This window comes from Hippocampus guttulatus, chromosome 5, assembly GCF_054856545.1.
Source record: "Hippocampus guttulatus isolate MCC_2025c chromosome 5, RoL_Hgut_1.0, whole genome shotgun sequence".
Taxonomy (NCBI): Eukaryota; Metazoa; Chordata; class Actinopteri; order Syngnathiformes; family Syngnathidae; genus Hippocampus; species Hippocampus guttulatus.
This window is the reverse complement of record NC_141265.1, coordinates 3,169,162-3,186,148: the sequence shown is the minus strand read 5'-3', so window position 1 is coordinate 3,186,148 and position 16,987 is coordinate 3,169,162. Positions and strand designations below refer to the sequence as shown.

The 16,987-nt window shown below is 39.8% G+C and overlaps 1 protein-coding gene across 1 annotated transcript; it reads right to left on the bottom strand.

The window, feature by feature from the left end:
* Positions 1 to 432: 432 nt before the first annotated feature.
* Positions 433 to 15,138, bottom strand: ncaph (non-SMC condensin I complex, subunit H). Its single transcript, XM_086111494.1, has 18 exons — positions 15,030 to 15,138; positions 14,204 to 14,423; positions 11,233 to 11,323; positions 11,033 to 11,125; positions 10,090 to 10,207; positions 9,829 to 9,968; positions 8,747 to 8,936; positions 8,533 to 8,615; positions 7,919 to 8,112; positions 7,620 to 7,765; positions 7,204 to 7,310; positions 6,342 to 6,461; positions 4,943 to 5,050; positions 4,178 to 4,315; positions 2,964 to 3,074; positions 2,746 to 2,822; positions 1,745 to 1,820; positions 433 to 783 (listed from the first exon to the last, which is right to left on the bottom strand). Exons 2-18 carry the CDS (start codon positions 14,416 to 14,418, stop codon positions 724 to 726), a joined length of 2,067 nt encoding a protein of 688 aa, XP_085967620.1. The 5' UTR covers positions 14,419 to 14,423; positions 15,030 to 15,138; the 3' UTR covers positions 433 to 723.
* Between the last annotated feature and the right edge of the window lie 1,849 nt (positions 15,139 to 16,987).

Sequence of the window (16,987 nt, the reverse complement as noted above, 5' to 3'; positions counted from 1 at the left end):
AAACATTAAAAAAAAAAAAACCCCGAACTGTTTTAACCCCCTAAACTCATCCCCAAAAGTTTTGCAAAAAATAAATCCACAGACAGGTGAATCTGCTGGTGCCGAATCGCAAGTATGCGGGAGTCTTCAAACGATAATAAAATCCCACTTACCATGTTAACATTTGTTCAGACTTTTGAAAGATTAATTTTGGACATTTTAAAAGGGCTCTTTTGCTAAAATAAGGCAACTACATGAGAGTTGAGACATTCTATGTCTGCTTGAAATTTTTGTTATTTTTACAGGTAGGCCTACACAAGTTGGTGCAGTCCCTGCCGTGATGTAAGAGTCCTATTACATACTTTAGGAGAATATGACTCAAATCAAAGGAAAAAGTATTTCTCCAAATAATGACTTGAGTAAGTATATTATGTGGGAAAAAACACTACAGAATTACTGTTGAGTGAGTTCTGATTTATTATATTTTAAATCAGAGCAGCAATGTCAAATGGGCAAACAAAATAAAAATGAGCAAATATAGATATTGCTCAACAATATCACAAAAACAATAAAAACAGAGACCGCTTTTCCATATTGCGACATGCCATCCAATCTGATTACATTTCTCTGAAATCTATGGAAGCCAGCTGAGAGACACGACATATACACATTAAGTGGAGGTGTGGTACAAAATAGAAAAACATAACTCGACATAAAACATTTGATACGACAATACTTTTCTTCTCAATGGCCTTGCCTGATGATGATGTCTGACATGTCATCAACCTTCACCAGCTCCAAATTCTGCAAAAACGGAACATACAGAAAAACATCAATATGGACGTTCCAATATGATCACGTCATATTGGAATGGGGGCTTTGGTGGTACTTGGGAAGTTGGGGACAAATCCTAAACAGCCTGTCCATTCCAGGCCAAATAACTACAATATTAAGCTCTGGCTCTCGGCAAAGTCGGACACTTTTTGCTCTGCGCCCCACCAACCCTCCCCTTTACTCCTCTGCTTGCTGACTTTGTCTAATGTGCTGTCTTTCGTCTTGATATAGCCTCCCTATTTTCTTTCTTCCGAAAGACAAACCATGGAAGGTCACTAGCAGAATGGTTAGTGAGGGACTGGGTGACTCCAGTCATGGTGGTGGCAGTGAGGGGGATGAGGAGAAAGATGTGGTGGTTTTATTGGGGGAGAAGGAAAAGAACGGAGCAGGGACCAGCAATAACAGGACCGGTACAGACGTCTGTCAGGCTGACATAGTGTACACAGTTGTACTATGCCTACTAATATTTTACAAAAACGAACAGACCTAAAATCACTGTCTTGGCAAATTCGGGGCCTTACCAAAGGCAGAAGAAACAAAAAAAAAAGTCCAACCTTCAGTCATGTACATCACGCCAAATTTTGGAGCAATTTCATCCCTGCTGTCCATCTTAAGTGGGTCATATTTAATGACTATCTGGAAATACTTCAAAACGTGAAAATGGTTGAAACTTTCTGAAGATGAGAGCACGGCTGTGCATTGTTCAGACCATTGTTGTGTATATAGCCCGTGTTAATAACTCAAACGCAACGGGTCAAATGTCATGAGACCATAATTATTCTGAAGAAAATACCATGCGAGAAACAGGATCTATAGTCTCTAATGCAACTACACGGATGAATGCCCTCAAAATGCAGTAAAAAAAAATCTCAGGAATGATGGAAACTCAAAATCATATCAGTAAAACAAGTCATCACAAGGTCATACTCACCTTTTCATTTGCAAGATGGAGCAGAGCAACAAATGCCAAAGGTATTGACAGGTTCTGAGCCATTGTGGTGGGTAGTCTAGACCAGCAGAGAGTTTCAGTCTTTAGTAATACATTTAAATGGTATGAAGACAGATTATTGACAGTAATGTGCCTATTCTTTTTTTTACTGCTGTGCAAACCATCCATCCAACCAGCCAACCATTTTCCAATTGTAATCCGCTTATGCTCACAGGGGTTGCGGGCGTGCTGGAGCCTATCCCAGCTGTCTTCGGGCAGTAGGCGGGGGACACCCTGAACCGGTTGCCAGCCAATCGCAGGGCACACAGAGACGAACAACCATGCGCGCTCACACTCACGCCTAGGGACAATTTAGAGTGTTCCATTAACCTGCCACGCATGTTTTTGGAATGTGGGAGGAAACCGGAGTACCCTGAGAAAACCCAGGCAGGCACGGGGAGAACATGCCAACTCCACACAAGAAGGCCGGAGCCAAAAACAAACCCTGCATCCATCCATTTTCTCCTCCGCTATTCCTCACGAGGGTTGTGGGCGTACTAGAGCATATCCCAGCCGAATTTGGGCAGTAGGCGCGTTACACCCTCAACTGCTTTACAGCCAATCGCAGGAAATACATAAACCAACAATCATTCGCACTCACAGTCACACCTAGAGACAATTTAGAGTGTTCCATTAACCTGCCATGCATGTTTTTGGAATGTGGGAGGAAATCGGAGTACCCGGAGAAAACTCACGCAGGCACGGGGAGAACATGCAAACTCCACACAGAAAGGCCAAAGCCAGAATCAAACCCTGCACCTCTGCACTGTGAGGCGCGTGTACTAACCAGTCACCCACTGTGCCTTGTGCAAACAATTTCAGATTAATCCATGTCATCACTCAACTAAAGATTAATACACATTGAGTAATTTGTGAACCGCTAGTCAGTCGTTGTTTTTCCTTTCTCAAAGCAGGTAAGCTTTGTCATAGGTCTGTTATGTTACCTTTGAAGCAAGGTCTTTGTTGTCTGGCTGAAGACTTTTTCCTCACAAATCTCAGGTTTCTCTGTAACCTCCACATCCTACAATGAAAATTAGTCAAACATAATAATAATAATTGAATATACACGCACAATGGTAAACAGTCAAGCTGAAAATCCAAAAGTTGCATGCAATGATGAATGAATGAAAGAAAAAATGGGCAATATATCAGTTTAATTTACCTTGCTGGGGGTTTCTGGGCTTTCACTTAGAAGAGTCCACATGCTGCTCTTGAGTCTCTTCATGTCCATTTTCTTGGCTGTCTTAGCATAGTTGATCTCAATCTTGTTGACCTTCAAAGAGATGTAAAACAATTTATGAACATTCTGTGTGCTAGTTACAGCATTATTGTGTTTTCACCTACAGTTACAATTTGTAAGCAGTTGCACCTATGATCTTGGCGAAATAAACAAAATTTGACTAGTTGATAATTTGTCTTCGACTGATTCATACATCTTTACAGGTACATCGATACATTACAATACCCCGAACATTTATTTTACAACTTAAATGAAGTGGAACGATTTATTTCCAACAGCCTTGTTTTCATTTCATAGCTTGAGTCTTGGCCGCACAGCTTCCAGTCATTTGTGGGTTATTAAATGTTTTTTTTTGTGGTGTCCATTCAGATTTGAGGTTTGAACACATACACATCTACCCACACCCACTAGTGTTGCGACTGAGACACGTAACTCAAATGTCTCGTGTTAGAGGGTACATTTAAGAGAACCGTGTGGTAAGACTGTTGGGGAAAACATGCAGCTGGATATTAAAATGTCCGAAATGATAACGTTGTTCTTCAAAAATGTGTTGTATTTGAGTGAACGGTAATGTTCAAGAAAGGTTTGTGTTTTGGAACATGTTTTGATTAAAATGAAAACATTTTCATCACGACTGCAAGACACAATAGCCGTATCAAGTAAAGGTGCATGGAATCGGCAGCTGCTGTAAAGTATTTACACTTGTAACTGCTCTAATAGAAAGTGGTACTGGTGCATTCTTCATTCTTACCTAAAGTTGTCCGAAACAACCCTCAAAAATTGTTGTAATGTGTCTTCTAATTTATTCCAATGAGGAAAAATAGCACTGCATAATAGTGCATTTTTTAATGCACCCTATTGTTCACTATTTGACACACTGCTGCTTACTGTATTGCTATTGTAAAGTGTTCACTGCCACCATACTTGTACATCTGTGCTCGTAAGTCAAAATAAATAAATGAACTCTGTAGGGCGCTACTGTATTTTTGGGGGTTTACTCTGTGACAGCTTGTTTATTTTGGTTCATATGATCCCGATATAAACATTTCAGACCATTTCACCTCTGCAAAGTGAAACCTTAGGCCAACACGAAATTGGTAAGGGCTATTGTGAGAAAATGCTTGAAAACAACATACTCTCTGTGGTTCAGGTACAAGATCTCCATCGCCATAAGTCGAGATCCCTTCTTGTGAGGGCAATGGAAAACTCTCTCCTGAAGGTTGTGTATCGTCAGAGTCGGGAAACCCTTCCACTTCATCGTCACTGTCAGCAGGCTGAATAGGATGATGGATAAAGACTGTGAACACTATGGTTCTTTTGTTGTAGGAGGACAACCGTCGACGACCCGAACGTGAATTATTAACTATCGCTGCACAAGGTCACATTTCTTGTGTGACCATGACATTCAGTTGATTGAACGAACCTGTACATAAGATGCAACAACAAACGATAAAACAATAAATGAATAACAAAGACAGTAGAAATAAAATAAAGTAAAACAAAAGCAAATAAGCTGCTAGAGCAAGTACAAAAAATATTCACGTTTTAGACATGACGTAAAATGGAAGCGAGGCTAGTGACGCCACAAAATGTGTACGAAAAATGTCTCACGTGTGCGCTTGAGCACAGCAGAGCAAAATACTAATTTGAATGTTTCAATGACTGCAGATTTGATTAAAAAATATGAATGTTTAATCTTCAACATGGAGGTCCTCTGAAACATCATGAACAGAAAACACTGTTTTGGTGTGTCTAAGAGAAGCTAAAAATAGGCTCGAGCGTGATGCTCATGGAAGCGTGAAAACCTGCAGGGTTCAAGGTAAGGGGAAAAGAAGTTGTTGCTTTCAATCTGAACTTCACGGTACTTTTTAGAGAAGAAAAAACAAAATGGGACTTCATACCTGAAGACCTGGACAAAAGTTGGCTGTATCGTTTGGATTGTTGTAGTCATAGTCGCCAATGCCTTCTCCAAGCTCTCCAGACAACCTCTTCTGGGCTTCTTGACATAACTACAAAAAACAAATGAACAAACAAACAAAAAAAACCCCCTCAATATATTATTTTCAGGTGCTACTGATAATTAAATTCCATTACAGAAATGGGTGGAAAAAAGCTGAATAATGTTTAAAATAAAAAGAATGCTATTAAATCCGTCAATTTTTTTTCTCCCCCCTAAGATGGAGCCCAAGTAGGCAGCCTTCAGCAAGTGCTCTTCAAGAGCCTTGCTTTTTTGTTGTTTTGTGTTGTTTTTGTGTTTTGTCACATGGTTCTTGTCGTTACGTCGTGTGGACCTGATGTGGATTGTTTTCAGGGTTTTTTTTTTAGCCATGAAATTCATCAAAGAGGAAGAATCTGTGCTTGGCGGTTGCACCTTCTCGGCAGCACGCGTGTACTAGCACTGATTTTGATTGGGCGGAATGTTGGCGCCATTTGACTGTCGGTGCTTGACAGCCCCAAGGCGCCGGTGTTTTTTGCACCTGTAATGGGCAGCATTTTTCACAGCCCCGTTTTGTTCAGCGGAAATGTTCGTGCTGTTGGACAGTCTGCGGCTGGATGGATTGTGGAGCTGACGATGAGAAGAAAGAGTCGCCGCTTGGAATTGAAGCGGATTTACATGGGAAAGGAGATGTGAGTCAAGCTCTTTTTTTGTCATTGGACGTTACAGCTTCTTGTTTGCTTTCAAACTTAGCTTGTAGCAGACATGTACACTTTTTCAGCATGACGTCTCTGATCCACTGGTGAAAGGACACTTTGATTCTCTCCTCTTTCATCTAAAACCGCTTCAAACAACAAAGTGTATGCAAAAAAAGGGGTTAAGATTGCATGACTATTATGTGTTGTGTTGTATTACAGTACTGTATTTTGTTATGTTAACTGTTCGTTGATGGCGGTGCGGGTAACCGCAGCAGCTCCTCTCTCTCCTGGGGTTAAGAGGAAAGAAATTTCATCTGTGCTATATGTTGCACGTAAAGCATAGTTGACAATAAAGTGGACTTGACTTGATTTGAAAAGACTACGTTTTGCAATGGGATTCCAGAGTCAAACGGGAAGTCCGGATACAGGAGGGGTAAACCTAAAGAAATCCAACCAAGAATTTTTGTTTTTTTTTCCAAATCCACTGAGCGAACACACACACACACACACACACACACACACACACACACACACACACACACACACACACACACACACACACACACACACACACACACACACACACACACACACACACACACCACTTGTACTTATTGGCTATAAATAAGATATCTCTGTTGGCTAGCACAGCCAGTATGGTCTCACCGATATGGAGGGTTTAAGAGTGAGTTGGGAGAGAGTCTCTGGTGTAAACTGGAAGTCTGCTGGGAGAGTTGTTTTCTTGTTACAGGAACTGAGCGCAGACTTGCTGATCGTGGTGGCAGCCTACAAAGGGAAGATTCACTTCACACTTAAGTGTAGTTACAACAAAACCTACACATTATTTTGCGATGATGAGTAATGTGTTGCAAAAGCCGGATGCACAGATACACGGCCAAATTTGGATATCTTAACTTGCTTGCGATTCAAGTTGCATGAGTTATTTTTATTCCAAGATCCGTTTGGAAAATTGCCATGCCACAGTGCACCACAATCTAGTCTTCAATCTTAGCTGTTAAGTATGGTGGAGGCGGCATCATGGTTTGGGGTTTATTTTGTACCTCATGGCCTGGGTGCATTGCTATCATTGAGAGAAAAATCGAATCCCAAGTTTATCAAGACATTTTGCAGGAGAACATAAAACAATATGCCTGGCAGTGGAATCCTAACAGTGGAGGGGTGACTGACTGTTGTGCATGTGATTTGCAACTAAAGTTTGGTTGAGGTGTTACAAACCAGTTAATAAATCCAAAGGTCTGCATACTTTTCCACCCTGCCCTGTGACGTTTTCATGTTGTGTTCAGTAAAAACATAGAAACATAATTATTTGTGTGGTATTAGTTGAAGTAAACTAGTTGTCTATTGAATGACAAATGTATGGAAAAATCCAGGCAATTCCATAGGGTTCATCTATTATTATTATTTTACAATTATATACCTCATCGATGTAGTTCACATTTTATAAGTGATAATGGACTTTTGAGAGCAAACATTTGTCATGAAGATACTGTATAAAGAAATCAGTTACTCTTGTGGTGCGGAAGTAGGTATCAAAGTTGACGTCGGTGTTGAAGTCTATTTCAAAGGCCTTTTTGGGCTTCTTTTTCCGTGTCTCCTTGTCAGGCAAGTGGTCCACTGACGGGAAGAATAAAAAAGTAGTTATTCTGTGCTGTGAACATCTCATCCATAAAAATAACAAACTAATGCAATAATGAGAGCTATGATAATGGAAATTATGAAATTGCTTCATCATACAAGCTTGTTAAGCACGCAAAAATAAGATTGTCTTATAGTATTTATCTCATTGTTTATCCGCGCTTGGTGTGATGTTTGCATTCATATATAGTTGCAAGCTACCAGAAACAACAAATTTAGGCCATGTCTGGTCCCATAACTGTAAGTTTATGGGGACAATTCCTTTTCCCCTCATTTCAAATTACTTACACTTGTGTTTTGGCTTGAACTGCCAGTACCCTGGTCCAGCCCACGTGGCCATTGTCCTTGGGCTAAAATACGAATATTCCCTGGGCTGAGTGGACAGCTGCAGACACATAGTGGCGATATCACCCTCTCCAATTGGTATCACATCACTAGAAGATCAGAGAAAGTGCATGAGAATTTTTTTCATAGAAGAAATGTTTCTGGTGAAATTATCTCCTTACAACTGGTAACGTTTACAGAATTCCGCAAAGCATCAATATTACATTGAGTAGAAGACAAAAGTGCTGGCTTGTCATTCTCACCGTCCTGTTTTAGAACCCGAGGCCTCACAACCGTATTTATGTTCCTTTAGCCCCTCCTCACAGTCACCCAAATCCTCCTCGTAGTCTCCATCAAATTCGGGATAGTCCTCTTCATCAGCTTCGGGTTCAGGCTCAGCATTGATGTCAAAAACGTGTTCACCTTGCTTCATTTTCTCCAAAAGTTGGTTCATTGTCTGAAAGGGGACAAATGCCAATGACGCTTGAATCAAATCTGCAGGTTTGATGTGTTAACTTTCCACCCAAAAGTGATCAGATAGTTCTCTTGTTTGTTTTCAGCAAATCTGATAATAATAATAATAAATTTATTAACTTAGCAGGTAGCTACCCTGCTTTCACCAGGTCTAAAAGTTTGGTCTGCTATCAAATTGTTTTAAGCGGCTCGTGCATTGCAGATGGCAGCTCGTAGCAGCGAGAACTAATGGGAATTGCAGAATACATTGACAAATGATGACAGGTAACAGAATAATTCTTTGATGTCAACCACATTTATTATTGTGATTGTAGTGAGCAGTGCACTTTAACTTGATTGCAAACTACAACTACAGTAGTCTGATAGCCAATGCTTACTTATCAAAGTCAAAATACTCTCAGACCTGTTCAGGGTTCCACCTTGTGAAGGAGAAGTCCTGAAGAGAGGGGCAGATGTCACTTTTCTCCTGACACTGCTGCAGCCCAGCTGTCAGAATAACATCAAAAATCACAGTTTGAACCATATGGTCCCCAACATTTTAAACGCAGCAAATACATAGGTGAACAACAAAGACATACTTAGGATACTAGTTAGGACTTTTTTTTCTTCTGTCTTACCCATGAATGGGGATGTGGGGACGGTCATAGAAGGTGGGGGAGAGTAGGAGGTTGTAGACTGCAGAAGGGTCATGTGGGATGGAAAGAGCAGCTCACAGCGACTGTTTTCACTGAAGAGAACAGACAGGAAGACCCCAGCTGTGCTACTCTCATCAAAGGATGACGCCATGCGATGAAACATGGGGTCTACCTGGAGGGATAACAGCCAGGCCAAAGAAAGTTAACGATTATGATGCACAGAAACACAAGGGCGATTTTAAAAACACAAGTGATTTATGACTGAAAGAAGTGTGAGACAATCAAGGAAGCAGACAATAGTTCCACTCATCTTAAGTTGCGTTGCAACAAAACATGTCTTGTTTGAAAAACAGAACCAGATTACAACTTGTCAAGCTAACAAAAAAAGTCAATTAATTGATGCACAAAGCACTACAGCGTTAGTTTATTTGTGAGAGAAATGGATGATGAGAATGCAGACAAGCAGCAATTTTGGAGCATTAACTATTTAATGTGGTCTTACAAATATCCTGGTACCTGATTTTCCAACCAACTCACTTGATACACTGAGCTTCCCTTCCTTTCGGCTTCTCGCTGTAACATCTTGCATCTTTATCTCAACTTACTTGTAATGAAATAAATCATTGATATTGCTCTGCAAACAGCTTGTCTGAACTGAAAATTTCAATTTCTTTTCCTAGAGGGCAAAGTAAAGTCTTGTCCTTCATAATACAGCTGTGCCATATCTCGATAACAATATTACCATGAGTGGTTCTGTGAAAATTATTATTATTTTTTAATTTAAAAGCGAAATATTCCAAAAGGATGTGAAAAGTGCAGTTTTTAAAAAAATTTAGGCATTAATAAAGTCAGCAATAAATGAACAAGAATTCAAACATTTTCCTACAACTCTGCTTTCACAGCAAACATTTTATGCTACAACAGCAGTCTTTGTATGTGGGTTGTTCTGCAGCAATAGTAACTCAAAATAAACAGACTTAATAAATACATGCACGAGTCAAGGTGAATCTTCAATTTTGAAGGCCATTTTAAAATGCTGGCAAATTCAGTAGAAATGACAATACCTCACATTTCCTCTCGGACTCAGCACTATTTAAGTTGCTCAGGTTCTGCTCCACAGTCTTCTTCGGGGGTCTCTTCTTCTTTGGTTGCTTGGTAGTGACCTCAGCAGCTTCATTTTGCTCTTCCTCTTTTAATCCGTTGTCTACAGTTGCACACATCGACCAGTCAGAAGTTTTCCATTTTAAAATATGAGGGAAATCACAAGCAGATAGTTATTTCAAAACAATTCACAATGCTTGCAATCACAGCAATGAGGCTCTGACCTTCTCCGGGTTTGGTTTCAGCCCCAAGGCCACCAAGTACTCTGTAAGCATCAGCATGAACCGCATCCACCCGGACAGCATAGATCTTGGTACTGGCATCCAGTGTACCAGCTGCCACCTGTAAATGGGGGAAAAAAAAATAAAAATAATAATAATAATAATAACCCAAACATTTTATATGTAGTTAGTTAGTTTGTTATTTTAACAAACCAATACAATTATTGGGGGTGTCTCAGAAAATCTGTAAAATACCCCAAATAATGGAAATACAAGAAAGAAAGAAAATCACTGTGTGTGGTTACTTTTGTTGTTTGTTTCAAATTTTTGTTGTCGGTTCAGGACAGTGGAGCTTTTACACATGCATTGAGAAATGTATTAGGAAAAATGAAATATATTAAGCGCACACATTTTACACATATGCATATACAGTATTTTGTCCTTAATTTGGTCATAACCCTATTTAGGAAGTGTGAGGTCTTACGTGACCCTAAATTAGCACCGATGGAAAATTGCGGCCCTCTCCAGCACTTAAGGCGCCCATCGCCAGCCTACATCCGTAAATAAGAGGACCTAATCAATGTTGAGGCATTACACACAGGTAAACAGACATGTTGTTGTTATTTATTTGTTTTTTAATATAAATCAGGCGATTTGATTTTTGACCATCAAGCTACCAGGAATCATGGACCAAGCAGTTATAAATTTCATTATGAGCCATCATATGTTTTGCCTCACTGTACCAGGAAGGTTTGTATAGAAACTCTCGAAATATAGTTGAGTACACAGCAGTACAGTATTGCGATACTTTTGTAGCAGATGTAACAAAATTCTTCGGTGTACATCAGTAATCAAAAGATAGACACCATTGTATACATTAAAGATCAGGGCCTTCCCTGAACACGCAGCAGCAAGAACAAGATGCCAAACCTCCAACATACTGTACCTTGAAGTTTGTAAGCTCCGAATCTTTCTGTTTAAGAATATCAGCCATGTAATCAATAAGATGTAAACCAAAGGCATTTTTCGTCGTAATTTTCTATCAAAAAGAGACAAACTGTGCATTAGTGATAATAACATGAATGCTCGGTGATTTCTCTGTAATTCGGATATTTTAAGGTCTGCACAAAAATATGCTCTACTTACATTCTCAGTGGAGAGTTTGATGCAGGTGGAGTAATGTTCTGAGATTTGAGCATTGGACAACTTTGGCACAGCAGCGGGTGTCCCTGCGGCACTGGACACAGTTTTGAACTCTTCAATTAGTGAACAATCTACACTTTCTGTGCAACTCATGTGATAGCAACCAATCATCTAAACAAGACCAAAAACATGGGAGTTTTAATGCTCCAGAATAACTAATGGACTCTGATTAGGACACAAAGTGCAGTTGACTCTAAATAAGACAAATATAAAGTACAGTTGGGCCTTTCTATCATTACTTTGTTGCATCATAAAAGCATGAAAAAGACAGTAACGTTAAATGCTTAAAATAATTATTGGGCAACACAAGAAGGGGTACCTATCCCAGCTGACTTGGAGCAAGAGGTTCACATTGTGAACTGGTCGCCAGGCAATTTCAGGGCACACAGACAAACCATTCACATTCACGCGTAAAGACAATTTAGAGCATGAGTGTCAAACTAATTTTGGTCGCAGGCCATTTTGTAGTTAGGGCTTCCCTCATGGGGCCATTATGGCAGTCAAACCAAATGATTGGATAAGCAAATGTACTGTATGTGTAACATATAGCACAGATGAAATTTCTTCCCTTTCAACATAAAAATAGAGGATCCGCTGCGGGTGTCCGTGCCGCTATCAAAAGAAAAGTTAACAAAATAATACAGAACAACACAGAGACACAGATGCTTAGTGCTTAATCGTCTTACTGTATTATTACATAATACACAACAAAGTGATCGATTACGAGTTGTGAAATCAGAAGTCAAAGATAATTGTTTGTTAAAAAAGGTTTACAATTTTCTTTTTGCAAAATCTCCACATTATTATTGATTACACCTGACAATTAAAGATTTCGCTACAGATTTGAGCAGGGGTCATGGAGGGCTCTGTCCTAGGACCCCTCCTCTTCATTATCTACCTTCCCTTAGGCAATATTTTCCGTAATTTTGGTATACTCTTTCACTGCTTTGCGGATGACACCCAGCTTTACCTATCCAGTAAACCCGACGCCCCCCCCCCCCCCCACCTTACTCCCCCTCATGCGGCCTCTCAGAAATCAAATCTTGGTTTACCCATAACTTCCTCAAACTTAACAGTGAGAAAACATAACTCCTCCTCATCTGTATCAAATCCACCCTACACAAAGCCAACAGTTTCTCCCTCACAATTGATAGCTCTACTGTGCCCCCTTCCCTTCAGGTTAAGAGCCTGGGGGTCATCCTCGATAACTCACTATCTTTCCACTCCCACATCAATAACATAAGCCGGTCTGCATATTTCCTCCTACGTAATATAAATCGTCTCCGTCCCTCTCTCACCCCTCACACCACTGCTATCCTTATCCACAGTCTCGTCACCTCCCGTATTGATTATTGCAATTGACTTATTTTCGGTGTCCATCACAAATTCCTCCATAAACTTCAACTGGTCCAAAATTCTTCAGCCCGGATCATCACTAGAACCCCGTCCTTTCATCACATCACCCCCATCCTCCGACAGCTCCACTGGCTCCTTGTTAAACATAGAATCAACTTCAAAATACTTCTCTATGCATTCAAAGCCATACATAACCTTGCCCCCCCCCTTATTTGTCTGATCCTCTTCAAATTTCAGTTCCCTCTCATTCCCTCAGGTCCTCATCCTCCCTCCACCTCTGTGTATTCTCTGCCCGTCTCAGCACGATGGGGTGCAGAGCTTTCAGCCGCTCTGCCCCCAAACTCTGGAACTCACTTCCACCCAACATCCGTAATATTGATTCTCTTTCCACATTCAAATCCCATCTCAAAACTCACCGACCGTATTTTCCGCACTAAAAGGCGCACCTAAAAGCCTTCAATTTTCTTAAAAGCTCACCTTAAAATCCGATGCGCCTTGCATATGGTTATTACGGTAATATGTCTACCCCAAAATTGCTCCTTGCTAGAGACATGCTTACAACGCAGAGTTCAAACTTAAGGTGATCGCGTTACGCAGTTGAACACGGAAATAGAGCAGCAGCAAGAGAGTTCAATGTTAACGAGTCAATGTTACAACTTGCTGTTGGTTAAGTGAACTGTGTGGCTGCTTTATTAAATAAGTTTTACTGACATCTCATCATTTTGTTGAGCGTAGCTCCATCTAGTGGACGCATTGTAGATTGTGTCTTATAATGCGGTGCGCCTTTTAGTGTGGAAAATAAGGTATTCAAAATCACATACTCAATTTAAATTCATTTCTTCTTTTATTATTTATAATTTTATCTGTGGTTTGATTTATTTATTTTTTGTTTGTAAAGTGTCTTTGAGTGTTTTGAAAGATGCTTATAAATAAAATGTATTATTATTATAGCGGTTAAGGCACAAGTTTTGCTTTCGCAGGCCACATACAATGATGTGGCAGGCAAATTTGGTGGACGGGCCTTGAGTTTGACGCATGTGATTTAGAGTACAGTATTCAATTACCTGAATTGTTCTCGGATAGTGAGGCGGGGCAACCTGGTGGGTGGGGGCACGTGACTGTGACCCTTGGGAAAAAAATTTTTGGGCTATACTATTAATGTAATTGCACATTCACTACAGTGTTGTGGCAGTGCGGTTCATCGTTAGCGTGCGCGCAAGGAGTATTTTTCACCAAGCATATGAAGTGCAGTGAAATAGGACACAATGTTATGTATTATGTAATAGGTAAACTCAATTTTTTACACAAATGTTACTATTTATAGTCGCGGCAGTGAGTTGGGCTACGCAAAATGTTTTCTTCTTCCTTGCAGAAAATAATTGAGAAGCAGTGAATTTACCTAACATGACTGTTTTTGGAATCTAAAAGATTGCAGGCGTACATGGAGAAAATACAGTTTTCTGAAAAGAAGAAGAAAACTCATTTGATTTGTGTAAAACACCCTGAGCCATGAGGAAAGGAGATTCCTTCACACTAATTGTTACATGGAACAATATACCTGTGTGGTGCAGAGTCATTTAAAGAGGAATCCGTAGCACTTTGAAGGTCAATTACTCTTGACCGTCTGCGCTGACGTCGCTCCTTCTCATCATCGTTGCCGGGGAAGGCTGCAAGCAAAGGTGTGCTACAGGCCGCTGGTGATAGGCCCTTGTTTTTCATAGACGATGTCCATCCTTGTCGTACCCGAGAGACAGGTGTGGTGGCTGCACTCATCTTGACTAAAGGTAGAATCCAAATAAGAAACTATTCTAACAGCACAACAATACCATATGTCCAGTAGGATGCAACTTCTACAAATATAAATATGTTGATAAGGTCTACATTAATGCTTAGAGTGCATTATTGGTGTGTTGCTACCAAAAAGTCCACGTCTATTTACTAACACAATTTGGGTGGTACAATTATTTTTTTTTCATTACTACGCATATCCTGACATTCCACATTTACCTGCTTTCATTGAATGAGAAAAAGAGGTGATTGCATTCATAAGGTCGATCTTTCCTTTTAAATGCAATACAGACAACATAGTGCTTTTACTATGTTTACTACGTACCTGCCCCGTATGATATAGGTTATCATATTCACCCGTTGCCATATTTCTTTGTACTTAGATGTACCTACGTGGTATTTTAACTCAGCAGAATGGAAAACGACGACAAGGTAAATAATTTACGTTGTCATTTAAAATGTGATCGAGCGAGCACCGTGACTTCGTAAACAGCCTTAGCATAATAACAGTGCTTATACTTAGCATTGCAAACACGAACGCAAAGTTAAAATATAGCAGGCGGATTAACGGGCATGGACATCGACGTAAACCTTACCATAAAATGTATTATACTTGCTGAAAATATGATGAAATGTGTCACAGCCAGGGAAGTTTTATAAAAGTCGAAAAACAACAAGGGCTTTCTCACGACCGAGCGTTTGAATTTTGCGCCGAACCGTTTCGGTGACGCGCAATGCGTGTGACGTCATATCCGTCGCCTATGCTTCCGGATGTGGAACGGGAGAAAAACACTGACGCGCAAAAGTCGCCAAATGTCACCATATTAATAATATGGCGCATAATAAGTATGCACCGTCGTAATCCATAAATGATTAGGATTTTTTTTTAACGTGTCTAACACTCATGCTTTGTTCGATTTAACTGACCTTTTTTAATGGTGGGACACTGGTGGCCATTTTTGGCCAGACATTTTACTTATTAATTTTGTATTTAGTGTTATTGTTTGTTTGTCTGTCTGTTTGTTTGTTTGTTTTTGCACCATTTTCTACATTGGTCTGCAGTTTTAACGAACGTCTGTTCTTGCCGATTTAAAACAAACGCCCGTATTATTGTTATTATTATTATTATTGCTATTTGAAATGGGGACAAATCGCGTAAATAGAAATATAAATGAGAGTGTATTGTGATCAACTCTTTCCTTTAAAAAAAATCAGTCACTAGATGGCAGTAGAAGATTAACAACGTGCAAAATGGACGACGCAACTGAAAAAAATCTTTTGGATTTACAGTACTTAATTCCAACATATAAATCGTTTGCACATAATTAAAATGTCTTAAATGTTGCCGTATTCCTCAAAAAGGTTCACACATGTTCATAGTATGTCACCAAAATTCAAGTCATTTTGTTTTTCAGTGTACAGTAAATGCATGAAGATTTGGCTTCTCCGTATTACGTGGTTTAATTGTACTACATTGATATTTAAAAAACAACCTTGAATGTGCTCAAGGTCTTTACTATTAAAAACGTATTTTTCAGGGCGATTTGTCACAACTTTCATATTCTTTTTTGTTCATTTATAGAGGTCTTCACACACCGTCCTACACAGAGAGAGATAGAGAGACGGAGAGAGAGAGAGAGAGAGAAAGAGAGAGAGAGTCTTAACATGGTATTCCGATTAATGTTTCCTTCGTGGGATGTGAATTTATCAGCAAAATCCACTTGTTTTTATCCATCTCAAGGCGTGGCCATTTTGTCACTTGCTATATTTGACAGCCCAAATATATATGCGGTTTTATTCTGAGATGAGGACCATACCATAGAGTAGGTCTGTACTGAACAAGTACAATGCTTTAAATGAAATTACAAATGGAAGGAGCACCTTATGAAGAAAGGTCATTAATTGGACCTCGAGACAAAAGACAGAACACGTTGTTTGCAGTTAGTCTTGCAAGGAAATTCAGATCATAGGTTGAGCGTGAAGAGAAAGGATGATTGCATTGCCATCTGTTCATGCAGTTTCTTTTCTTTTTTTTGTCCTGTTCTGGATCACCTGAGAGGCAGAGTGTACCCTGAACTAATTACCAGTCAATCACAAGCTTATCGTGAATGCACCATTGACCAGGAATGGAGCGCAGGTCAGTTGCATGAAAGGCAGTGATGTGAACCACAACGCTCCACTGCATACAACATGCCTGCATACAATATGTCATATGTTAATCGTACAAAATGTAGTTTGGTGTTTTGCAATGAATGTGAACTATCACAACTATTTTATATTTACAGTATTCACATTTTTGGGCACTTACAGACAAATGGAAGTTTAAAATATGACATAAATGACCTTGTGGAGGAGGTGACACAGAAAATATGTGGCCTATGCCTTTGAGACCATGTTTCTTCCCCCTTGATGAATGTGAGGTCAATATCCAGTCAATAGAGAGCTCCTTATTGATCTCCTCAGAGAAATATGACTCTCTTTAGGTGCTCAATAAGGACACAATGTTTACCAATACCTTTGTGTTCGAACAGGCATCTAATCAAGTCAATTAACC

What these genes read in the sequence shown, in the direction of transcription:
- ncaph (XM_086111494.1), bottom strand. Translation starts at nt 14,418, where the DNA reads ATGAGTGCAGCCACCACACCTGTCTCTCGGGTACGACAAGGATGGACA. An exon ending in GTTCAAGCCAAAACACAAGT is followed by an intron (nt 7,311 to 7,619) that starts GTAAGTAATTTG and finishes TCTTCCCGTCAG; the next exon opens with TGGACCACTTGCCTGACAAG. An exon ending in ACTTTTGTCCAGGTCTTCAG is followed by an intron (nt 4,316 to 4,942) that starts GTATGAAGTCCC and finishes CATCCTATTCAG; the next exon opens with CCTGCTGACAGTGACGATGA.